Source organism: Eucalyptus grandis, chromosome 8 (assembly GCF_016545825.1).
Source record: "Eucalyptus grandis isolate ANBG69807.140 chromosome 8, ASM1654582v1, whole genome shotgun sequence".
Taxonomy (NCBI): Eukaryota; Viridiplantae; Streptophyta; class Magnoliopsida; order Myrtales; family Myrtaceae; genus Eucalyptus; species Eucalyptus grandis.
Window position 1 is genome coordinate 19442438 of NC_052619.1, and position 24974 is coordinate 19467411.

The 24974-nt window shown below is 39.9% G+C and overlaps 3 protein-coding genes and 1 pseudogene across 3 annotated transcripts; 2 read left to right on the forward strand and 2 right to left on the reverse strand.

Annotated features, from left to right (window-relative positions):
• LOC120287049 (somatic embryogenesis receptor kinase 1-like) lies at window positions 1-1827 on the reverse strand. The gene is made up of 2 exons (XM_039299705.1): window positions 1480-1827; window positions 1-354 (listed from the first exon to the last, which is right to left on the reverse strand). Exons 1-2 carry the CDS (start codon window positions 1825-1827, stop codon window positions 1-3), a joined length of 702 nt encoding a protein of 233 aa, XP_039155639.1.
• Window positions 1828-3169: 1342 nt separating this feature from the next.
• On the reverse strand, window positions 3170-4068 carry LOC104428878 (annotated as a pseudogene).
• A 3768-nt stretch (window positions 4069-7836) lies between these two features.
• LOC104428879 (antifungal protein ginkbilobin-like protein) lies at window positions 7837-8229 on the forward strand. Its single transcript, XM_010041803.1, has one exon. The coding sequence runs from the start codon at window positions 7837-7839 to the stop codon at window positions 8227-8229; it is 393 nt and encodes a 130-aa protein (XP_010040105.1).
• Window positions 8230-11647: 3418 nt separating this feature from the next.
• Window positions 11648-13905, forward strand: LOC104456981 (mucin-1). Its single transcript, XM_010071884.3, has 4 exons — window positions 11648-11997; window positions 12108-12134; window positions 12499-12609; window positions 13530-13905. The coding sequence occupies exons 1-4, from the start codon at window positions 11655-11657 to the stop codon at window positions 13751-13753; spliced, it is 705 nt and encodes a 234-aa protein (XP_010070186.1). The 5' UTR covers window positions 11648-11654; the 3' UTR covers window positions 13754-13905.
• The last annotated feature ends 11069 nt before the right edge of the window (window positions 13906-24974 follow it).

The following is a 24974-nucleotide window of genomic DNA, read 5'->3' on the forward strand; positions in this document are numbered from 1 at the left end:
TCAAGAGGTCGGGCCACATGCAATCCTACCAATTCGAGTAAACCTTTGGGACTGTGCCTTTGCGAATTCTGCTCGTTCTCCGCGCACCGAGTCGCACGATTTTCTCTTGAACTCATAAAGGCACGGTGGCAAGAGAAATACCGGCCGAGAACGTCTTCTCCACGATAGTTGCTGTCCCTTGCTGCAGCTACCACTCCACCGCTGCACCAGGCCTTCCCCACTGCCCCAGCACGGTGGTCCGGCCACGATCTCGGCTTCTCCCGGTGCGCTCAACCAGCCCTCATGCAGCGGGTTTCCGGTAGCCTCTTGACGTTTCGCTGGCCCTTGTTCGCACATCTTCAACCTCTCAGCGAACTGCCATAAGCAATTCCGCCGATTTACAGTGGTTCCTACGTGCACTCTGAGCCTCACTGACAAGATCCCAGCCTATCACTGAGCCTCCTCTGCACTCTAAGCAATTTTACAGGCTTTCCAATGGTTCCATCACATTGATTAAATCGTCATGTCACAATTTTAAGTGAAATTTGATCGGAAGAACTATATTAAAATATTATGTTGACGTTTGGACTAAATCGACATTATTGAAAAAGTTTAAGACTAAATTAATATATATACAATAAGTTTATAATTGATCGGTTCATTCTCCCTTATATCAATTGATAGTTTAATGTCACGATTACTTTGCTAATCGATCTTACCTTAGTGGGCCGGAAGGATTTGATGAATTAGTTAGTTCCTTTTTCAAGCTCGGGTGAAAGCGGAGATGATTCAAATTTCTCTTTACGAAGAGAATTCAACAAGCTTGAACGTATTTTCAGTTTTGGAAATCTAACTTAAATAGATTTTATTCATGAGTTATGCATATTGGCCTTTACTTTAAGGCTATACCATCATAAGGTGTGGCTAAGTGAGAAGACATCCATAGATTGAAAAGAGCTTTGCTAGCATAACAGTTTTGAGATCTTTGTATGATAACGATCCATTGTGTAGCCACAAATTCTTGAAGAAGTGGATCTCACAATAATTTATAATTATTTATGATTTAATTTTTTGTGGTCCAAAATAAACAGTTATTCTCACAGTATATTAAATAATGTCACACACTCATTTTTTGATTGGAAATTATAGATTGATCGAGAAAATATTGGGTGCATCTTATGTGTCAGCGTGACAAACAAGAAGAAGTATGATAATGTGACATATGCCCAAGTAGGGCCCAAGTGGTCAAACCATTTTGAAATCTCCTCTCTTCTCTGCACTCTCTCTCTCTTCCCCTTCTCGCTCGCCCGACTCTCTCTCTCTACCGCCCCCTCTCTCCCACCAAGCCCTCGACTGATTAATGAACCACCGAGCCCAATGACAAACTTCGCGATGGTGGAGGCGGAGGCCACGCGGTGGTTTGTTGGATGAGGACTTGGTTGTGACTCAGAGAGAGAGAGAGAGAGAGAGAGTGAGAGAGAGAGAGGGCACAATCGAGACCTTTTCGGAGAACATGTTGTATGACAGGTTCAGTCTCTTGGAGAGTCTCCCAAGCTCTGTGAGCACTTCGGAGAGTGACCCATTGAGCGAGTTTGAGGACAGGTCCGAGTGGGCGAGGTTGGGGAGGTTCTTGTTCTGGGTCGAGATCGAATCAGCGTGCAAGTTTTGGGAGAGGTCGAGAGAGACGACTGAGGTCGTATTGAAGAGGCGGGAGGGGATGGGCTTGGAGAAGTTGTTGCCGGTGAGGTTGAGCCGTTTGAACGAGCCAAGGAGGCCAAGCTCAGAGGGAATGTAGCCAGAGAGGTTCTTGCCAGTGAGAAGAGGGAGCCAACCCAACCGTGAGCACATATGATGTTGGAGCCAGAGAGACGAGCTGGTGGTTTGTCGGTCGGATGAGGGCTCGGTGAGGAGAGAGAGAGAGAGAGAGAGAGAGAGAGAGAGGACGGTGAGTTCAAAGTTTGACCTGACGATTTGAGCCTCACACGAGACATATGTCGCATTATCATTCATTTTCTTGTTCGCCACACTAACACATAAGATGCACTTAATATTTTCTCGGATTGATCCATCCAAGTTGGGAAAAATTGGGTGCTATCATAAGTTTTGTATCAGCTAAATTTATGAGTTAGAGATAAATGGTCGTTTGCATTTATTTTTTCAACTTAGCTTATTATTAGAAAAATTAGGAAGTTTTCTCTTTTCCATGTGAGGAATAGCGTCAATAGACGGACATAGGTATATTCCACAGAACATTTTTCGACGAGATCGACTACCTAATTATGATGACTACTAGGAAAACCCAGTTAGTGCCCTTTAACTAAAACATTCGAACTTTCTTCCAAAAATGAGAGTTGATCGATACGATATAACGCTAAAACCGATGATTGTATAGAGTCACTAGGACAATCTCAATTAAATCGAAGATCTAATTAAGAACCCTTACTCTTTTTTTAGCTGGTGAATTCTTTCTCATGGCTATTTTAGAATCTTAGCAATGGTAGACATTCGAATTTTCTTCGAAGAAAACGAGATGGCTTAAGTATAAGGAAAGGCTATAGACATGGCTTTGGAAGTTGGATATGCAGCAAACTTGGACAGATGAAAAGCATGCGGCACCTAGGAATTTGGTAGAGACATTGATAATGCAATTTTCTTCAGCTCTCACGATAAGTAAGATGCAATTTTAGACGTCGTTACTAGCTTTAAGTTTGGTGGGACAAGCGAGAAAATTACAAATTGGATTGCCATATAAGCATATATATTCTAGAAATTTAAGTTATTAGTAAAGTCATGATGGATATTTAAGTACCTTTACAATCTCACTTGAGTGTGAAGTAAACTTTAACCCAGGACTGAAGCATGTAAACAGACAAATAAAGGGGGTAAAAAGGGTCTAAAAAGGGTCTTAAAAGATTTAAACTCAAGACCTGCTTTGATCCTATGTGAGTTTTTATGAAATCGCCATTAATTTTTTAGAAGTTTAAACTGTCAAATAAATGTCAAAGTTTGATATTTAAATACTTTTATATGGAGTAATCATGTTTTGACGGTACAAGTAGAGTCTGTGATGGAGATCTCTTCTCAATATAAGAAACATAAACGTAGTACACACGTATTTATCACAATGACTTAGAGAAGAAGACATGTCATATGAAACTATTAAACTAGCTTATACTAGAAACACCGAAACTCAGACAGCATCTTTTATGGATTTACTTTATCCACTTTGATCATCATAGTACTTTGACCAGAGCATAACACCTCCAAACTTTCTGGAACCCTTGATGGCAGGAAGCACTTTTGATGTGAGATCAGACACCTGTATGAAACCGCTGCCGGCTGCCTCCGGGTGAAGCCGGTAAACCCAGGAAAATCTTCTTTGCCCGAACGCTCGATGTCCACTGCTTCCATGCATCTTCTAGATTGTTGATATCTCCCCAGGAGTATTGACATGGAGCGTTATTGTAAAATTGGACAGAAACATAATCGAATAGACCGGTCTTAAGAGCCCTGCCGACCCGCGCGTCGGGAAAGGGGCATTGAGGAGCAGCGGACAAGTAGACCTTCTTCCCTCGCTTGCTGTAACGAGAAAGATACCTGGCGAGGTCGTCCCAGTACAGGCCGGTCCCGCCTTCGATGTCGAAGTCGATTCCATCCAAGACCGAATTTCCTAGCGGTCGAGAAGAGGTCCTTCCCCCCCAGGAAGTTGCTCCAGAGGTACCTCGCCACTTTCTGCGCATCTATAGGGGATGCAAGGGAGTAGCTACCAGCCGCGCCCCCGATTGACAGCATCAGTTTGATTCCCTTAGCTTGCCATGATCTGATATCGGCACTCAATCTGGTACAGCTGTGACTGTTCGGATCACAATGACCAGCGAGGTTCATCGTGGGAGGTCGCCCGTTGCCGAATGTTGCTAAAAAAGCTATGTTCACAAACTCGTAGTTTCCTGTGGGGCACGTCTCTGCCAACGTTCCCTCGTTCCCATTCTGATCCCAGTAGATAGCAATCCCTCCAGCATCGCACCCTATTGGTAGTGCGAGTGCGACAAGCAATACGAACAGAAACACTACCGCGGCCCGAAAGTGCATTCTGGGTTTATTAGTCAGACAACCCTTCGCTCACTTTTAAGAAATTGATCTGAAAATCGTAATATTAACTTTCTTGCCATGATAAGACGAAGAATCGTCAGTTTTACAGTGAAAAAAGATAGTCGACTTGAAAGGATTTTCTTCCGTCATATTTGTAGATTACTAAAACATGCCTTGTTGGTTTTTGGTTTTTACTATAATCACGTTTTTCTTTAACTTGGACATTAGCGTTGAATTGCACTAGGAGTGACGGATCTGGAAAGGTAAACCATGCAGATATCATTCTGCATGGATGTTTTTCACCTCATCTTTTGATGCCGCCGCCTTGTAATGTAATGGTTCGGACATTATTCTCTTTGTGTGGGTCCTGCACAGATTCTGTCTTTCTTTGTCTCTATGTAGGAATCTTGGTAGATCCCCCGATTGATGTGCCAGCTCATCTGATTTGGTCGCTTTGCAGTCCGGAATTTCTCCTCTTTCTTTTTTTATAAATAAAATAAAAGAAAAGAATCTCCCTTTCCTTTGAGCTTTATTTGCTTCTTCTCATTTTGAATGAAAATCCACAACTTATTCCATTGGTGTGCCCAGTTCTTGTCCCTCATCTGCTTTTTTCTATCAATGAAATCCCTTGAGGCTTTTCACAGGGGGAACAAACTTTACTTACAGGTTTACTTTGTTTTAAATATTGTTTGATTAATCAGTGCCGATTGATATTTATTTATTTATAATTACTGTGTTGATCCTTCCGTCCAGATGACATTGCATATTTATGGAATCGTAATAGCTTGTGACTCTTAAAGGTGACCTGAGAGAATTGGCGACAAATAGATTGAGTTTTGAACCCTTCACTTTTTGCCAAAAAGCCCAAGCATCTTAACACCACAATCCATTAGGAATTAAGTTACATTGTTTCCACCGGAATTGAGGAAGTTCTATCATCGGACACTAACTAAAATACCTTTATTTGGTATGAAGAAAAAGTTACTTTTTATACGTAATATGTGCACGCGAGAAGAAAAAATCCTAAGTCTGTGGCATCTACTAGAGCATACAAACTTAACTGATTATAAAGTTAATAATGTCCTTAAAATATCCCTAAACTTATACATAAAAGCACTAACTATTGCATGGTAGACAGATATGACATGTCGTTATATAAAGAGTGATTGCTGCTGAATATGGTCGACAAGACGTGGGGGAGCGGCACGCTAGGCAATATATTAGTTGAAATCAAGCCTGTTGTAGTAGACATGGACAAGCTTGTGACCAAAGAAACTCCACACAATCACAAAAATGATTAAAGTTATCTATTCATGAAGTGAAAAGCAATTCCCTAAAAGACTCCGATATCAATAAGTTGATACCACTAAAGCAATCAATGAAGTATACAGGATTTTTTACTGCTTTACGGGTTGTGTTTCTTTGCTCTTATGCCGGAAATTTTCCAGCCTCTTATAATCGTTTGGGTATTTAGAACTCGTAACAATTCCAAGATTAGATTTTCCCTTGGGGAAATACACCTCAAACTCGCTCTGTCATAGGGTCATTTCTTCCAAATTCCTAGATAAAACGTCTATATTGAGTTTGATAGTTCATTTAAACGAAAAAATATAAAATTAAAAAAACCCCGTTGTTGAAACTTTGCCTCTTCATGGTCTACATGTAGAAACTCTGGTATATGACAATTAGCCATGAAAGAATCTTGATATTAGCACCCCCGATTCTTCAACCTACTATGAAGATCCTATAATACTGGATTACAAACTATCATCTCTTTATGAAAGATCAACTTAAGGATCATGCCTATTTCGAATATAATTGGCCATAATCTCAATCTAGTACCTGAAAGGGGATTCCGTGGGACGTTGAAAAGAACCGAGAAGAGCATTTGGTGAAAATTGAATTGCCGAAACTCCAGGTTGAATTCCGTCAAAAGAAGTGGATTACGGAGTGCGCGCTTTCGGCAAACTAGAAAAGAAAGGGAGTAGATGGAGACAAGAACCAGGAGTTGGTTTGGCATATATTGGAGGGAAAAAAGGGAATCGTGGTCTTGAACTCAAAGAACAAAAACATGCAGCCATAGACAAACAAAAATGGTACAAAAGACACGGCAGTACCAACTTTGAGCGCATCGCTTCCATGACTATGATCCTCTCGATGCTCGATTTGGTACTAACTTTGAGCATATGTGGTAGAGCGTGGTCCTCATTAACAGGATGGCACAAGAGTCTCTCTCCCTATAAGCCAGCGGTACCCCCGAGCTGCTAAAAGCTTTCATAGTTTGAGCTTATATTTTATTGGTAGTCAGATTTTGGCTCATGAATAGTTGCTGAATATATATAATCTTTTTTTTTTTTAATTGAGGGATGTAACATTAAGATACGATGTGTAAATTATAGTGGAAATTCTTTATTAGTCGGAGCCTTAACTTAAGAGTAAATCAACATAAAATCTTGTATCTCGATTTTTTTTTTTTTGTTTTTACTCTCTATATTCTTAAGATTCTGCGCCGAATCCTGACAACATATTTCATAAATCAGTTCAGAATCAAAGGGTTTTTCTTGCTGAATCAGGAGCGAGAACTCGAGAATTTGAAGGTTGAAACGCCCGACTACGGTTATGACTAGTGTAGCGTGTGTGATGATTCCACGCCAGACCCCTGCTATGGGTTTGGTGCTTGCAGTGGAAAGCTCACGCATGATGAGTTGCAGAGGCTGCATGAGTTCGACCGTCTCAGGGATGAATAATGAATATGGCCTGCCTCTCGATCGGGCTTCAGCACCAGCTGCAAGAATGTTGAGTTTGGTACGGGAAATACCCTTTTCAAGAGAAGCTAAAACATCCAAGTCATGAAACCACCAGCGCCTTTGTGAACAGTTTAAAGTTGTCCGCAGGCCTATCACGTCTTCGGTCGAGCAAAGTGGGTACTTATTGTTCCTTCTGCATTAGATGAATAAGAATGTTGGACCGATGATGATGCACATTTTGAAGATGATATGGTCGCATATCGAGCTTTTTCAACATCTCTAGCTTCGTCTCTTTTTTGTTGTTCGTCGATAGGGAATCACGTGACTTACCAAGATTCACATCGACTCTGTCGAGAGTAGTATTAGCAATTGATCGAATGATTTACATGAAGCCTTGCCACAAATTGAGTTGTTCAACCTTTATGTATTCACATTACTGAACAAATACCGAAGACATTGTCACACAGATAAATGGTGATGATCCAACTAGGCCAAAAGCCCTTAAATATATTCTCTGTCTGGTTATCATATATCACTACTGACTTGAGTATCGGATGGTCCCTCAAGAAAAAAGGTTCCACTGGCTCTTTTCTTGTTTCTTTCATGCATACCGCAAGCCATGAAGTTTGTCAAGGAGATACCCATGACTTGTGACGTTAGCGCATCGACAATTCCTAAGCATTTCGTTAAATTTCTTGTCAATTCCATGATATACAACAAAGAACAAAGTTTCCACAGTGAGACAGCCTGTCTGGAAGTTCTACTAGAGGATGTATCGTCCTTAGTAGCATTTCTCTCTTAGTGTATTATGATACCTACAAGGAGCAATATTAATAAAAGAAACGAACAAGGTAATTTGCAAAAAAAAAAAAAAAAAAAAGAATCGAAAACCGACATTATATTTGCATCCACATTTGGCAAGCCGGCAAGAATAAACCCTATATAAAGTCATCCGAGATGAGCACTGCAAACCCCCTTTCTGTTTTGGTAAAACAGAAGGAAAGAAAGAAAAAAATTGACGATGGCTTTATCAAGAACTGTACCGATCGCCATTTTGATCCTTTCTTGCATTTTTCCGGCCGATTGCGTAGACACGACGGTGGTGAACAAGATCTGCAACGGGAACAAGTATTCGGATTGGAGCCTCTACAGTTTCAGCGTCGCGCGGGTTTTCTCAGATTTGGCTGACAAGACGGCAAAGTCCGGCTGCGATTACTACTCCAAATTTGACAACAGCGGGCATGTTTGTTACGGCCACGCCGCGTGCAACGGGACCCTCTCGCAGTCGGACTGCTCCTACTGCGTGAGAACCGCTTGGGACGACGTCGACGACCAGTGTGACCACAGCATCGGGGTTCAGTTCCAGCTCCACGACTGCAGACTTCGATACGAGAATTATCCATTCACCGAATAGTTGTTCTCTTTTCGATGGTAATAAAACCCTCTAATTTGTTTTGAGTATCAATCGGTGAAGAATAATACCATCCTTTGTTGGTGTTTAGGAAATGTGTCGACATAATATGTATCCGATTTCAAGGAAATAAAGATACAATAAATGGGGGGAAATTGTCAAAAAAAAAAAGGTCCTATACATTATTATACACACACACATATTATACTTTTGTCAATTTGATTTTAAACATTTCAATTTAACTAATTTAACCCTAAACATTTTGATGATTTATTAATATACTCATTTTAGCCAATTTTAATTGGGAATCACTTAGGTGGATGCTAATTGTCTTACATGTCATGGTTAGTGCTGATTTGAACAATTTTTGTAATTTTGTATTGTTTTGAATTTTTATGTACTTTTCTTTCTATTCTTTCTTTTTTATTTCCTTCTTCCTCCACCTGTTGTCGATGATTGGCCATAGATGAGGATTGCCTTCAAAAAATTGGGCAAGGGTCGACCTTGCTGCCATATTTGGCGAGGGTTGACCTTGCCAACCTCAAGCAAGGCTCTCTCTCCCTCGATCGAAGCTGGCAAGGGCATCCCTCGCCAGCCATTATCGAGGTTAGCGATTGGCAAAGGAAGTAGGAAATGTAAAAAGGAAAAGAAGGATATAAGGAAATATAAAAAAAAAAAATTCAAGAAAATGTAAAAATTGTTCACATTAGCCATGGTTATGCCACATAGGACGGCTAACATCCACGTTAGCATTTCTGGCCAAAAAATAAACCGAAATGATTGCATAGGCAAATTCTCAAAAAGTTAATGATTAAATTGGTTTAATAATGAATTAACACAATTGCAATAAATTTATGACTATTTTAGTAATTTTCTCCAATAAGTGGCATTTTGACAAAAGAGTGGGGGCTAATTGACCAGCAGGTGACCAAGAGCATCATCGACCCTACCATGGATATGTTTTGATGGTGGGCGTACCTAAGTTAATTAGGTGCAAACCTACCAAATGTTTAACTTATATAAAACAAAGTTAACCTCTTGGGTCTGGTTAAAAAGTCTACCACATGTTTAACTTATTTATAACTAAGTTGATCTCTTGGGTCTGGTCAAAGATAGTCATCCAAGATTAAATGTGTCAAGAATAGCTTTCTAATGGTCTGACTCGTGAGAATGTGAATGCACTAAGTCGAGCGAGTGATTGGGTAACGTACGCTGTCAGTGTAGAGAAAATTGTTCAGTTTAACTTGATATTTAAAGAGAGAATGAGTAAGTACAAAAATTGAGGGTGGATAAGTCAGTTGTGGAAAATTTTCTTTGTACTAACCGCGGATGCTTCAGTTTTCCAAACCCTTCCTGTTTTACCAACTCAGCCTATCCTTTACGCATATAGATAGAACAGATTAGAACACGCTTTCTCTAATTATCTCTCTTCTTCTTCTTCTTCTTCTTCTTTTGTGTAAAATGTGAATATCATTTATAAGATGATGTACATAAGCTTAGAGACATTCCTCAGCATTACAATAATAATTAAGAACGTGAAAAAATAGAGTGGGGAATTTTTCACAGTTCCGCTTCACCTATTCATTTCTTGTTGTTCTCATTCTTATTCTTCTTTTCGGGTTAGAACTGCTTGAGAGAGATAATATTTATTGAAATTCACCATGCTAATCAAAAGGTCATGTGTGATTAGAGAGTCGACAAAGAGTTTTTCGTCATGCATCATCCTATTGGGTATTGTTATACTCAATGGCGAAGATTTGCGATCTAGTTGTGAAGAAGCTCAATAAAAACCTTCTGTCTCCACTAAATATTGACATTGTATCTTGTTTGTGTAAAGCTAAAATATGTTCGGGAAAGGACCAATATCGACTCAGTGACGTACATAAAGTTGCCTCTTTTGATGGCCACTTCATTTCGTGAATTTATATAACGACCATTTATATAATTAATAACTATGTTAATTATGATTTTTTCTTATTTATCACATACAATATTCAACCTCAGAAAGGCAAGTTTCTAGATTTTCTCTTATTTAATTGAGATATTAAAAATTGAAATAATTAGGAAAAAGCTACATAGATGGTTGCATACTCTTGGGGAAACGTCGCGAACGTTGTGGGTTTGGGGGAAAATTCCACCCCGGCGGACCCAAAAAAAAAGACCATCTTTAAGCACGTAGCTTCCATTTTTATGATCCTCCCAATGCTTGATTCGGCTAACGCAGCAATTAATCTGACTTTTAAAGTAAGCATTGCAATTGATTAAGTATTTAAGTGTTATCCATAATTATATAATACGCTATCATTTCTAATATTTTATTAAATTTTATATATTTCATAATAAAATCATTAGGAAGACTACCTTTTATTTTACTAATGGCAGTTTTCTCTTTTTAAAATAGGGTTTGTTTAGGTATTTTATAGAATATAAATAATATTAAAGAAAAAAATTAATTATTATAGCCGTTATTTTTTTTCTTGCTATATTTAATTATTATGTTATGTGTAAGCATATACTGATTCATGAATCCATTCAATCATTAGCAAGGAAAATTGCCGATACTAAGGTGACATTGCTTAAGTATTCATATCTTGAGCTGCCAACATACATGTTTAGCAAGGGATCTTGAGATGGACAATAGTAGGAAAACATGTTATCTTTAGACTTTTAGTTCATTCAATTTGGTCCTTGAATTATTCGTAGATGTTTAATATATCCTAAACTTTCAATATATTCAATTTAGTGGCTTAACTGTTCGACAAATTCAGACAATCCTTCAATTCTATCCACAAGTTTATTCCTCAGATTTTCCAAAATGTTTATTTCATTTTAATCCTTTTCCTAAAATATGAAACCTTTTTATTACCTTTTTTTTTACCTTATAAATATCAAGATAGTTTCATTTAAGTAAATTTTAGCTAATGATCTCTATAACATCAGAAGTAGAACCTCATTTAAAGTTATATCGGGTTGATACTCTTTGGCTAAGGAGAATAAATATATAGAAATATGTACGTCAACATTTAAGTGCACCATGTAACTAGGCCTTACTGCTCATGAAGGCTTGCCTGGACCTTGCTGAAATGGGCCTATTCTTTTCAAGAAAGGGGCTGAAAATCGAGAAACTAGGCCCAATATAAGTCCCTCCAAAGATCGAATTTTGCGAATATCCATCTAATCCGGAAATAATCGTGCACATGCACCTAATTTCGAGACTAATCGAACCTGTCTAGCAATCTTCCCTTATATAGAGGAAAATCAATTAGATTCTCCCCTCACTCCCACTATTCAAGTCACCAGTAGTTGCAACTCCAGAACCACTTTAAATCTAACCCTCGCTTTTCCCTCACAAGTAACCTAAAATCCCCCTCCCAACTCTATATATAACCCCATCTCTCTCGTGCCCGTGCAACAAAGCCCGCAGCACCATGGAAGGCTCCAAAGCTTTCCTTGAGCTTGCGCTCGTATTAGCTTCCGCGCTCTGCGTGATCACTCCGTTCATGTCGGTGGACGCCCAGATCAGCACGCCCTGCAGCGCGTCCATGATCTCGACCTTCACGCCGTGCTTCAACTTCATCACCGGGAGCAGCGCGAACGGGTCGTCCCCCTCCTCCAGCTGCTGCGACTCCTTCAAGAAGCTCTTGGGGACCAGCCTCGAATGCACCTGCCTCGTCGTCACCGCCAACGTGCCCATCCCGCTGCCCGTCAACCGGACCCTCGCGCTCTCGCTCCCCCAGGCTTGCAACGGCGGCCTTCCCTTGCAGTGCAAAGGTAGGCATGATGATTCCTTGGTCTGCGCTGCAATTTATTCGTCGAATATTAGGAAAGAGAAGGAGACGCGAAAGACTAATATGGTGTAACATGTTCGTTTGATTTTGCAGCCTCCGGGTCGCCCCTTCCTGCTCCAGGTACGTTGACATGCCTAAAACTCCTCGTGAAACGATACTATGATATAGCAAAAACCCTCCTGTGCTCTGGTTCTTTTTATCCAATGACCCCCGGGTATTTTCGATTTCGTGAAAATAGCCCATGTACGCTTACAAAATCATTTAGAAACCCTTTGGATCGATTTCGCTTTGGCTAAGTTACGCGATGAACCTGCCCGAAACTAATCGGAAGGGGTTCTCAATGAATTTGTAAATAGCACAGGAGTTATTTTCACCGAGTTAGAAAGCACAAGGGGTCACCGGATGGAAAATAGGAAACTGGAACGGGTTCCAAGTTATGTATACATGCAACCGAAGATTGTAAATAACGTACTTTCATTGACAGGTCCCACACTGTTCGGCCCACCTCCTGCACCTGCAGCTTCTTCACCCCATCATCACGAAGCTGGATCTGGTTCTCCACATTTAGCTCCTTCCCCATCATTAAGCCCCCGAGGTAAACTTCCGAGACATACGTACGTACATACATACGTATGTACAAACATATATATGGAAACTTTATCCTTTTACCAAAACAAAATGCCAAATACCAAGAAAAAAAGAACCTCATTTTTAACCCAATGATGACTTGTATATGTCTATCTTTGCAGATATCATTGACATAACCCTAAGAAAAATCACACATTAAAAAGGCCAGATTGCCCCAGTTAGCAAACTCATTTTAGCATCTTGTTTTTGAATGATTTGGTGTTTAGTTGGTAAATCGGGGGATCGGTATTCTTAAAGAAAAAATGGGCATTTTTATAAATGAAGATACAAGGCGATATAATTATCACGAATGTGTAAAGTAGCAAAAATAAACCTCAAGTATACTTTTGGTATTGTCAAAAGTAGAAGTTTGTGAAAGTTGACGTAAGTCTTGATATTTCCCCCAAAAAAAATTCCATGAATAGCCCATGCACACACCGCAAATATGCTATAATTGCAAGAACTATAGACGGAAAGAATTGCTAATTTGCAATAATCAAAATGATAGTCGAGTAACCCATGAATCTATCCCATTCTATATTCGAATTCAAAATAGATCATAAAATTTTCATGAATCCCTTGTCTTTCTAACTTTATGAAAATTTAAATTGACATCCCGAAAATAAATCATATCCATTATTTTTACTCATCAAGACGCAAAACCTTCCAACCACCTAAAGAATCGGGAAATCATGTATTTCAAGTAATTCCACTTTGTGTTCACCTACCCATCTAAAATTCAACGCTAGAAGGGGAATGATATTGTAAGCATTTAAAAAGCCAAATTTATAAAAGCAATTTTGGAATGAAAACATTGACATATATTGTGGAATGGATCGAGCTGGTTGATCGTCTCACCTAATTGAACCTCTTCACTCCTTCACGCAGCTTCCAAAGCAGTAATAGCATCCCCGCCAGCACCCGCGCCGGAATCTGACACTACAGCGGACGCAACACCGGCTTATCCGCCTGTGGAATCAGTGGGTCCGTCGAGTACTCCCGGTGTCCGGCCCATTCTGAACCCGTCGTCTTCTTCGGCGTCAACCCCATCTCACCTTTCTTTATCATACCTCCTGATTTTTATAGGTGTTGTTGTATTAAAATCCTATTGAGTGATTGCACACTCTCCCCGTCTGGTGATATATGTGTATCTGTACGTAAGGGCATGCACATGCACGCAGGCTTTCGTTCTGTGGCAACCCTAAATTTGTCTTGGTTCCTCTGAAGTTTGACCCCAGAAGTTAAAAGTACCTTTATCAGCTAATCAATTTCGCTAGGGTAGACATTGATGATAGCCGATGACATAAACCACAAGATGCATATAATGTTTATAAGTCAGGCTGAAAAAATGAGTCCTCTATACCTCAAAAGAAAATTATCAAAAAGTCCTAAACCTATTATATAAAAATCGATTCAATCCTAAATATTTAATTTAGCCAATTCAATCATTCCAATCAATTTTGACCAGAGATCATTGACTTGACAATTCGATCAATGCTAAGGCATTGTTTGATAACCATCTAAATAGTGCCTCGATTCTAATTTTTGTTAGGATCGGTTTGGGAATAGAATCGCATTTGGTAAAATTTTTGTTCCTAAGAACAAATTTATATTTTTGTTCTCGAAAGTAGATTTGGAACAGAATCAAGAATAAAAAAGTTAATTATTATTCCGGAAACAAATCTAAAAATCAAAACCAATTCTTCTTCTTCCATTTTCTCTTCTTCTTCTCTTTTCTTTTTCTTCATCGACCGCCATCCCACGGTTGTTGTCTGCCGCCGTCCGCTACCGTCCACCATCATTGCCACCGGTCCGCCGCAACCGGTCCGACGAGCTCAGGAGGACCCGGGCCAGTTAGCTTGGCCATCGGCAAGGCAGTGTGCGAGCCTTGCCCTGTGTCGGCGAGGCTCGGAGGGCTGGCCTTGCGAGGGCCGGTGACGCTCTAGTGAGGTCACAAGCCACCGGAAGAAGAAGAACATGAGAGAGAAATGAAAAAAAAAAGAAAACAAAAAAGGAAAAACAAAAAAAATTATTTAAAAATTAAAAGAAATTGAATTTGGAAGGAATCAATGAAGTACGGTAAAAAAGCAATTCTATTTTAGAATCGAAATTTTGGACAGATTACCAAACGGCTTAAAATGTTTATAAATTGTTCTCGGGAACATAATCGTTACTAAATGCGCCATAATTATCTTATGTGACATAGTTAACGCTAAAGTGGATAATTTTCTTTTTATTTTTTAATTTGTTTTCTTTTTTTCCTTTTATATTTCTCTTTTTTTCTTTCCTCTTTTTCCCTATTACCTTCCATTGGCTTTGGGACCTCATCAAATCTAGTGAGAGCAGCCCTTGCTAGACCCTCATCAGCCTCTAGCAAGTGCTAGGGCAATCCTCACTAGATGCCAACAAGGGCAGCCCTCGTCTAATCTGCCAAAACCAACACTTGCCAATACCAGCCCTCGCCTATGGCTGATGGAGAGGAAAAAAACAAAAGGAAAGGGAAGGGAAAAAAATGACGGTCTTTGTCGATATGTGCGTTCCTCATGAAACTCAATAGTGGCGAGCAATTTCAGTAATTAAGATTGTGATAACAAGATCAGCTTAATTATTATTACGACAATAAATCCCCATACAATCTAGTTATGCATTGTGACAAGAACTTTGGGGAGACGACCACATAGCTTATTTATATTTCATCCAGCAAAAGTTCTCTGTGTTGTCATTATGAATGCATTTAAAGTTCACGTACTGAATTTCTAGTGTTGACCATTTAACTGCTGAAAATTAAAATAATGTTGTTTGATGATGATTAAATACTAAGTAAATGGTATATTTTTCTTATCAAACATGGGATTGTAAATATTAATGGCAGGTTTTAGGTCTTAAAATACAAAATTTTATTTCTTACTTGGTTTCCTCTTTCCATTAAATAAATTCGGTAACCTCATCCTTACTTACTGAATTAAGTAGCTTCTTCAACTAAATTTCGTCTTTGAAGTCAAAAATAGTTCTAGTTAACAAATATGCTTAATTTACTAAGTATTGAGTACATTAAACTCCATCACGTATTCTAGTTACCAAACATGGGCCCCAAGGAAAAGATAATTTTATCTAATCACTAGAAGAAAATTACTTTCACAACCCAATAATTCAATAAATTATTGTAATTTAACTCAATATATGAAAAGTGAGTGCAATTATTTCAGGAAAAATCAATCGCCTGGTACATATTTTCTTAAAAATGATCATTTTATCATTTGGAAAACTTAGTCAACGTAGAATACTTTTCCTATGAATAACAATTTATTCCTATACATTTTTATCGAAGATGAAATTACTTCTTTTAGTTCACTTTTGTATGAGGTACAATCGATAATTTTTAGGAAATTATTATTCATATACATCTATAGGTGATGGATGTGGGATGTGCAAACAAAAGTAGACAGCTTAAGCACTTACTATTAATCCCTCTTCTTAAAGGCTTTTCAAGTCCAACCAAATTTTATACTTGAAATTATATGTAAGTATATTAGCCTAATTTAAATGTGAACAACTGTTAGCAAATCAACCCCTTGCATAGATGTTCAGACCACACTTCTTCCAAGTACTAAATCGAATTGCGCTTTTAACCACATAGTCAATACAGGCAATCTCCGAATTAAACCAAGAGTATCTTGTTGATGCTAGTTCAGTCCAAAGGGAAGTAAGAGAATATTACCATAAAAAACAGATGGTTTATAGAGAAAGAACCTCTTTTTTCTTTCATCAAAGTTCTTCTGTTCCAGCATATGAATTTTGAGATTGGTGCAGCTCTTTTTATCTTTTCATTCTGTTTATTTGGATTAAACTGAGATGAGGTGACGAGGGTGGTTGACCTTGTCATCTTTGGCTTAATTTAGCATAAGCAATGAGAAAACTAAAAATGACCATCCAACACCTGATGGAGAGTCTAGCGCCTGTCCATTGATTTAAACCGCAAGTTCAGCGATTCTCAAATGATGCGACTAAAAGCAACCGGAAAGTTCACTGGTCTTCCCAGATTTCAGGGACTTGAGTGCTTGAAATAAGGTCACTCTCTATCTATATAAGAACATCATATGTGACCTCTTTAGTCAGGGAAACACAGAAACTGGTGCACCATTCCTTTCGCAGACTAAGTACATATACAAGCAAAATGGCCAACAAGCTCGTCGCAGTGTTCCTCACGTGCATCGTTGTTGCCACGGCATTGAACATCCACATGGCAGAAGCAGCCATTGACGAGAAGTTCAAGGTGTGCTTCAACACATGCCAGAGCGAGTGCAAAGCCGATGGCAATGGCTCGACCTTCTGTGAAATTAGGTGCGACAGTGAATGCTCGGCCAAGGAAATCGCGGGTACGTTGCATCAAGTCTGAAATACATCATTCCTTTAATGTTCTTATGTCGACATCTTCGATATGATATGGTTCTCTTCTTTTCTTTTTCAATTTTTGCTGATTCTCATCCATGATTATTCGTTTGCAGATAAGCTGAACATCAAGCTACCTTGATCAAAGCGGCGCGGAACTTTGCCGACATATTTTTGTTTCCCCAAAGAGAGCAAATGATGTAATGAAATCCTACTCAAGACAAGGAATTGATCGATCGTATAAATAAGATTTCATTGATCAGTTTTGCATCATACTTTGGTTGTAACGTGTTTAATATCTCCGTATCGATGCAAATATTACATTCACATGAGTTTCAACGGAATTATCAACACGGGTTAGTCTTTACAGAAAACAAGAATAAACATTACGTGAAATATGCTTCAGACTTTCGATATCATATTCTTATCGGTTATTGTCATTCAAAATCTGAAAAACAAGTTGACAAAGCAATACGAACAGTGTGTCAGTTCCGTCTGGCACCGATGGTTCAGAGAAACAAATTATTCAATAGAGCCCAAGTGAATGGGGAATAAAACCAAGCAAAAAAGAAACCAGTTTTCTTTTCCTTCAAACACGTGTACATATGTTCTGGTAAGTATTTGTCCAGGTACTTCAAGCAATGTTTTCAGCATTGCGTTGGGTTACAATCACAAATTCCACAAGCACATCGTCCCCTCATGCTCGCTAACTATTCGCAAACAGTCCTTTTGACAAGCTGATGACCAGGCAATGGCGTTTGCACAATCAAGGATCGAGTAATTCCAGCGGCAAAATGGAAAAAGAATCGCCTACCAGGATCGACCAACTAGCCTAGCAGCGACAAGAACTTGTCGCTGCAAAGAAAACATTAAATGCGGAAGAGGTTTTCGATTTAATAATCAAGATAATCAAATTTCATGGGCCCTCCAGGCTCCAGGTTGCTGAAGCCTGCGCTCCTGCCCTCAGCTTATCGAGAAAAGGGATCAGTCTATTTTCGCCTCGAAGTGGAATTTCCTGGCTTATAACTCCACATATTACCCTCAATGAAACCTAAATATTTCAGACCTCCACCAGAGCTTTCAGAATAGTTCCAGACCCTCAGAAAAATACCACAAACAGTAAAGCAAAGCTCTTCAATTGGAAGATGATCAGCCAGATATGAAATGAAGTCAAACAATTTCTTCGGTTAATTTGACCGCCAAAGTTTTCGCAGTCGTGGATTTAACTGAAGAAACCTTAATATTACCCATCTGAAAGAATAATATTTTCACTATAGGAAAAAGAATAGGATTTTTTGCGTTAACTTTTCACAAGCTTTTCGTGTATCGGTTTCATGCACTGACATAATATGTGCACATCATGCTTTTAGAATCGAGAGATTTAATCGTCCGGCGCATCTCGCGGGTCTACAACTAAGTCTAAAGAGATGTAACGCCAATACGATCATCTACCCTTTTCCCCCATCTAGAGAAAGCAATGTTCCTTTGTTATTCAAGAAAAGGAAACGCATCAATCATATGGAGAAGTCACCTTATTGATCAACCGAATCGAAGCGCTAACAATGTCCCCAAAAAAAGGATGTCAGTAGTCAAGTTCATTTATTCAATTCCAGTCGAAATACGAATAAAAACTATGACTTTATGCATCAACATTGATATTGACACATGCAGGACTGGGCGCACAAGCTGCCTCCGCAGAAGGCGGTGATGAGGTTCGGGTGTTGCTGCGTGCAATTCCCCCAGCACTCTTGCGACGGGGGAAAAGTGCCAAAAAAGTCCTAAACCTTTTATCTTTGTGCCAATTTAGTCATAAACATTTTTTTGGTGTCGATTTAGTCCTAAACTTTTTTACGTTGTGCCAATTCAGTCATTTCCGGTCAATTTTGGTCGAATTTGCTAACCGGACGTCGGCCGGTTGACATGGCCTCATCGGCGCGACATTGACTACTTTTAATAATTTTTAATTTTTAGTTTTTAGTTTTTAATTTTTTTTTCTTTTGTCTTCTCATCTTCTTCCTCCAGCCGGGCGAGGTCAAGGTCGACCTCGCCGGCCACCTCGCCAGTGGCCACGACGGCGACCTCGCATTGGGCGGCGAGGCTCGTCGGATCTGGCGAGGGTCGAGCCTCGCCCATGGCCGGCTCGACCTTGCTAGATCCGGCGAGGGCGAGCCTCGCCCGGTCGGCGCGAGGCTGCCCTTGAGGCCAGGCGTCGAGCCTCGCCCATGGTCGGCGAGGGCGAGCCTTGCGGCTCGGCGTGAGGAGGTGGCTAGATTCCCGGATTCGGTCCTCGAGGTCTTACGGAACCGAGGCCTATCGTCATCCTCCTCCGACATGTTGACACCCGGCGGCTTGGAGGCGAGCTTCGCGACGAGCGCCAAGAGCGCCTTCGGACGATTTTCAGGCTCGGGTCTTCGTTCGCTTCATCCTCGTCATCGTCGTCATCGCTGCCGCCAAGCGGCACCTGCGAACTTCGGCTTGTGCTCCGCGTCGTCTCCTTCGCGAGTTTGCCACCGTCGGCTTCGCTCTCCTCCCCATGCTCCATGCGCCGAGCCGCAGGGCTCGTCCTCGTCGCCCGGGCCTCGAGGGTGGCCTCGCGGCCGGGCGCGCGAGGTCGCCTCGCCGGATCTAATGAGGTCGAGCCTCGCCGGCCATGGGCAAGGCTCGACCCTCGCTAGATCCGACGAGGGCGAGCCTCACCGCCTAGTGCGAGGCCGCCCTCGCGGCCACTTTGGTGAGGTGGCTGGCGAGGTCGACCTCGACCTCGCCGGCTGGAGGAAGAAGATGAGAAGACAAAAAAAAAAAAAAAAAAAAAAGAAAAAAATTAAAAATTAAAAACTAAAATTTTTTTTAAAAATTGAAAAATTATTAAAAGTAATCCACGTCACCGCCGATGAGGTCACGTCAGTCGGTCGGCATTCAGTCAGCAAATTCCGACCAAAATTGACCGGAAAGGACTGAATTGGCACAACGTAAAAAGGTTTAGGATTAAATCGGTACCAAAAAAAGGTTTAGGACTAAATTGGCACAAAGACAAAAGGTTTAGGACTTTTTGGTACTTTCCCTTGTGACGGGGTGCTACCCTGACAGACGGAATGCACCCACGGCAAGCCTTCCTGGCAGCTCTTCGCCATGCTCGGCACCACCATTAGTTCGCCTGAAACACAAAGGAGAACAGCGCTTTCGTTATGATCCAATCGATTTCAGGCTTGAATGAGAAGTTATTAAGATGAAGGCTACGCATTGCATAGTTCTCCAGGGTTGTGCGCTCAAGTCGATGATAGTTACCATTCTCCGATCTATTGTTAAAAATATTTAGGAAACTTTTGTAGGGATAATCAAGATATGCACGGTCCGGGATATAGAGAACCTTCTAAATGGAATTTGGGACATCTATTTAGCTATTATAACATCTATTTAGCTATTACGAGATTCCTACATCTATTTAGCTATTATAATAAAATAGACTTTTGGACATGAAAATACTCCAAACATAAAGGGGGAGTCTTTTTTTTTTTCCAAATAAAAATTTAAGAATTTTTGTCAAGAAATTGAAAATTGAAGGAATATGCAATTTTGGACGATGAATGCACCAGAATTTAACAGAACTGTGTGTAAGTCACCTGCAATAACAACTAGAGCTAAGACGATGAAGCATGCTGCTGAGAACTTTCCCATCTTGCTGTGGTTCCCCTCAAATGGTTTCTTTTAGATCTGTCTCCTTCCAGTGGAATGGCCACCCTCTTATATACCAAGCAAGGGGTGAAAATTAAGTGCTGGGAATTAATGACTTAGGTAAATATAGAATCAGATTTCTTGGACCCTTGGAGAAAGTATTAAATCCGGTTCGTCTTCCCATTTAATTGACGATAAGTTTGTGTACCTTGCCATAGATTTATTTCCATTCATTCTCGTAAATTCTCACCTTTCCCGATTGCTGAAAATGTTGTGATTAACGAAATACAAGCTTCCCGGTTTGTTTTGCGACCGCGGCCTATTCCGATTGACCAAATGGAGCCCAAGAAAGATGTAACTCTTAAGGTTCCTCGCCCAACGAGCAGAGCAAGGCAGAGCACTTTATGTATTCTTTCGCAACGAGTGGAATAAGTTAATGTAAAAGTATAAAGCGGTTTCCAAAGATAAAATGTGCTTGTGTACTTAATACTTTCAAAAGCAAACGTATGTGAGAGACTATTTGGTGAAAAATGAGATGTATTCTTTGGTATATTCCCAAAAAATTTCGATAAAAATCCCATGCACACATCTTAAATAAACTGTGATGGTGAAATTTATGGACGGGCAAAATTGTAATTTGAGACATCAGGATAATCGTTGAGTGGGCCATGAATCTCTTCCACTCCAAACTTGAATTCAAGAGGATCCCAAATTTTTCATGAAGCCCACACTGAAAAACCTCTTTTTTTTTTTCAAAACTAATCCCAGCCCCATCATTCTAGCCACACTCAGTTTAACAGGCCCAAAAAAGAACTCACTAAAACCATACTAAGCCCACCCCGTTATCGTCTTCTTCCAGCCCAGAAACTCGAAGTCAGTAGTTCAGAGCAATACAACTTCAACAGTAACGTCCACGTGATCTCATCCTAAATCAAACACAACATATTCATCACCAAATATCTCCGATCGCCGGATCTTCACTGTTAACAATTATAATTTCCCATGACTCATATATGGACTTGCGAGGAAACCGAGTGGGGGAAACAAACATGGTTGAAGCCTCGGTCATAGATATCAACTAGATGAAAATCGAAAATATACTATTCCAAACCACATGCTCATCGGCAACCTCCATGATAGGCTAGTATCATCACCACTGCCTATTCCCGGACATTATGCCTTTATTACGACTTACCAAAATGATGAAAACTGAAGATATGACGTAAGACCGCCTATGTGGAGATAAACTCAAACATTTTACTAACAATCATCATTCACAAGTGTTGGAACACAAAATAGAAACAGAGAACTTAGAGTTCAGAAATGGATTTAGCTATTGAGAAACTACTAGGGCTTGTAGTAAACTGACTTAAAAACCCGTTTAAGACCATCTAATCCAAGTTGCTACACTTTCAGATTATACAGAAAATGAGGTTAAGTCGCACTGAACACTCACGATTCATTTCCAAATCAATACCAAGACTGCACGACAAATTCGCAATGCTTATAGAAACTCGTCTTGCATAGACCTAGATGTGATCAATACACAAAACCCTCCGACCTATATTATAGCTTATGGATGAGTGTCGTATTTTTAACTTGGGAGCACGATTGCTAGCCACAAACCGCTATCCAACCGGTAGCCCGAGATTTTGGAAGGCGCCTCCGGTGGGTAACAACATCACTATCAGCACGAAGCGCCTTATATCCGACACGACATCAAATGTGATGCAGGTTTATCCGCTGGTGGAATTGGCGGGCCCATCAAGAACTCCCTGTATCTGGCCCATCCTGAACCCGTCTTCTCTGGTGTCTAGCCCATCTTACTTTTCTTTACCATCCATTGTCCTTATTTTTACAGGTGCTGTTGTTTTCAAATCCTATTGAGCGATTGAATACTCTCCCCATATTTTGATATGTCTAAACATTATAATATACGATGAAAATATTTTTTGTTCAGTCAATCGTATAAGTGATACAAGTCACTTATTTGAACGTTTAATTGACCTTTTCCCTCCGAACTTGCTAGTAGTTTTGAGAGCCTGCTAAAATTTGTTCCGCTTATTATTGTCGTGCAGATTCCGTGTAGATCCCGTGCATTTGGCATGCTAGTGCCGTGCAGGTGCTAATGCACATGGGTGAATTTTTAAAATTGTTGTCAATTTTTTAACTTAAATTATTAGAATTAAAGTTCTTTCCAAAAAATTGTCTCCATAATCCGTAAAACCGCATGGGAGCAATTACAACTAGAGCTTGGACGGGGAAGCATGCTGCTGAGAACTTCAAGCTTCCTCTCCAATAAAGCAGAGCAAGGCATAGCACTTTCCGTACTCTTTCGGAGGCAAAGCCGGCGACCGAGCAGAGTTGATCACGGCGGACGCCACCTCAAAGCTTAAGAGAGACCCTCAATGCCGGAGACTTCTCCTTTTTCCCTCTCTTTCAATATGTGTATTTGAGGCATCCTTTCTCACCCACCCACCGCCGAAGAAGATGCTCGGCCCCGGCGTGTAAAACCATGTCCGTTAGCCTCGCTTGCGTGCGACTCACCCTTTTGATTTTGAACAGAATAATGGGCCTCAATCGATCTTAATGGGCTAAAGCCTTTTCATGTTCCTATTGGTTATCATTTTTTTTTTTTTGTTGCTTTTAATATTTTTTATTTATTTTTCTATTGCCAAAAGTGAGTATTCGATATTATTGACGAAATTCAGATGTCAGAAAACTTAAGTTATTTTGAAAAGTTTAATTTATTTTTGAATTAATTTGATTTAGATTTCAGTTGTCTTATTGTATCGTTGACATTTCCTCATTTAATATAGAGCATTAAATTGCCTCTTTTAAGTTTTGTCTATAAGTAAATGACTTCGCAAGGTTTACTTTATTATTCGTAGATTAGTAAACTTTAAGTCTAATATTAATAACAATTTCAAACCGATCATGTGTTGATTTTTCAAAGATTGTCTTCCATTTTCCTAGAATGTAATTATATCAATTTGTTAAAAATTCTCTGCATCATACAAACGTGCTTTCCATACAAATTGAGAATTCCAAGTTTTATGATGAACTGCATTTCAAAACGTGGCGGAATAAGTGTATCGAAAATTCTAAGACTTATCATGAAAATACAATTTAATCATAAATTTTTTAAAAAGTGCGATAAAAAAAATAAAAGTAATTGAACCACCTTTGCTAGAAGCAGGAGAAAATTGGCAACCCAGCAATTATAACCTTCTTATCACAATCTGTATGCAACTTGAGGATTGACAAATATTTGGAGAGGCGTAAAAAGAGCAAGTCACCTGGAATTAAAACTAGAGCTACGGCGAAGTATGATGCTGAGAACTTGCGCCCATCTTGCTGTGGCTCCCTCAAATGGCTTCTTTGCATACGAATCTGTCTCGTTCCGATGGAATGGCCCCCCTCTTAATTCTTATACACTAAGCAAGGAAGTGAAAATTACGTGAAAATTAGGTAAATGTAGAATCAAATTTCTTTGACCCTTTTGGTAAAGTTATCAAATTCTGCTCGCGTTTCCATTAAATTGAAGATAAATTCGCGTACGTTGCTTTTTTTTTATAAAGATTTTATTTCCGTTCGTCATCATACTCACATTAAAATATTTATTTCCATTCATCCTCCTAAATTGAAGATAAATTCACGTACCTTGCCTTTCCCGGCTGCTGAAAATGTGGTATTTAATGGAATACAAGGTTCCAATTCGATTGACCAAATGGGGCCGAAAAAGATTCAGCTCTCATTCCATTTTTGGCTTCAATTGTTTTCAGAAGTTTAATTTATTTTAAGTTAATTTGATTTAGATTACAATTGTCTAGTTATATCGTTGAGATATACTTATTTAATATAGCATTAAATCTCCTCTGTACATTTTGTCTATGCAAGTGAATGATTTCACAATGCTTATGTTATTATTCATAGATTGCTGAACTTTCAAGTCCAATGTTGATAATTATTTCAAACTGATCGCTGCCTGATTTTTCGTATCCGGCGTTTTGGTTTTGTTTTCCATTTTCCTAAATGGAACCGTGGCTCCATTCAAGACAGCTTCAAAACTCACCTTTGCACCGATCATGATCACCCCGTGGCGACGGAGCAAAGGGCGTCAAGATTGATCCATGAGCAGCAAGCTGTTGCCGTGCATTATCTTGACGGCGTGGATGTAACCGACGTAGACGAGCCGGATGATGTACTCCTTTATCCTGCGCTTGGGGATGTTGGGCTCGACGATCCAACACTTCAGGGTTTCAATCTCGT

Excerpts from the sequence above, each read along its gene's own strand:
- LOC104428879 (XM_010041803.1), top strand. The coding sequence starts at position 7,837 with ATGGCTTTATCAAGAACTGTACCGATCGCCATTTTGATCCTTTCTTGC.
- LOC120287049 (XM_039299705.1), bottom strand. The coding sequence starts at position 1,827 with ATGTGCTCACGGTTGGGTTGGCTCCCTCTTCTCACTGGCAAGAACCTC. Across the intron at positions 355-1,479 it reads ACAACATGTTCTCCGAAAAG|TTCGCTGAGAGGTTGAAGAT; the intron begins GTCTCGATTGTG and ends TGCTTATGGCAG.
- LOC104456981 (XM_010071884.3), top strand. The coding sequence starts at position 11,655 with ATGGAAGGCTCCAAAGCTTTCCTTGAGCTTGCGCTCGTATTAGCTTCC. Across the intron at positions 11,998-12,107 it reads CCTTCCCTTGCAGTGCAAAG|CCTCCGGGTCGCCCCTTCCT; the intron begins GTAGGCATGATG and ends TTGATTTTGCAG. Across the intron at positions 12,135-12,498 it reads GTCGCCCCTTCCTGCTCCAG|GTCCCACACTGTTCGGCCCA; the intron begins GTACGTTGACAT and ends TTTCATTGACAG.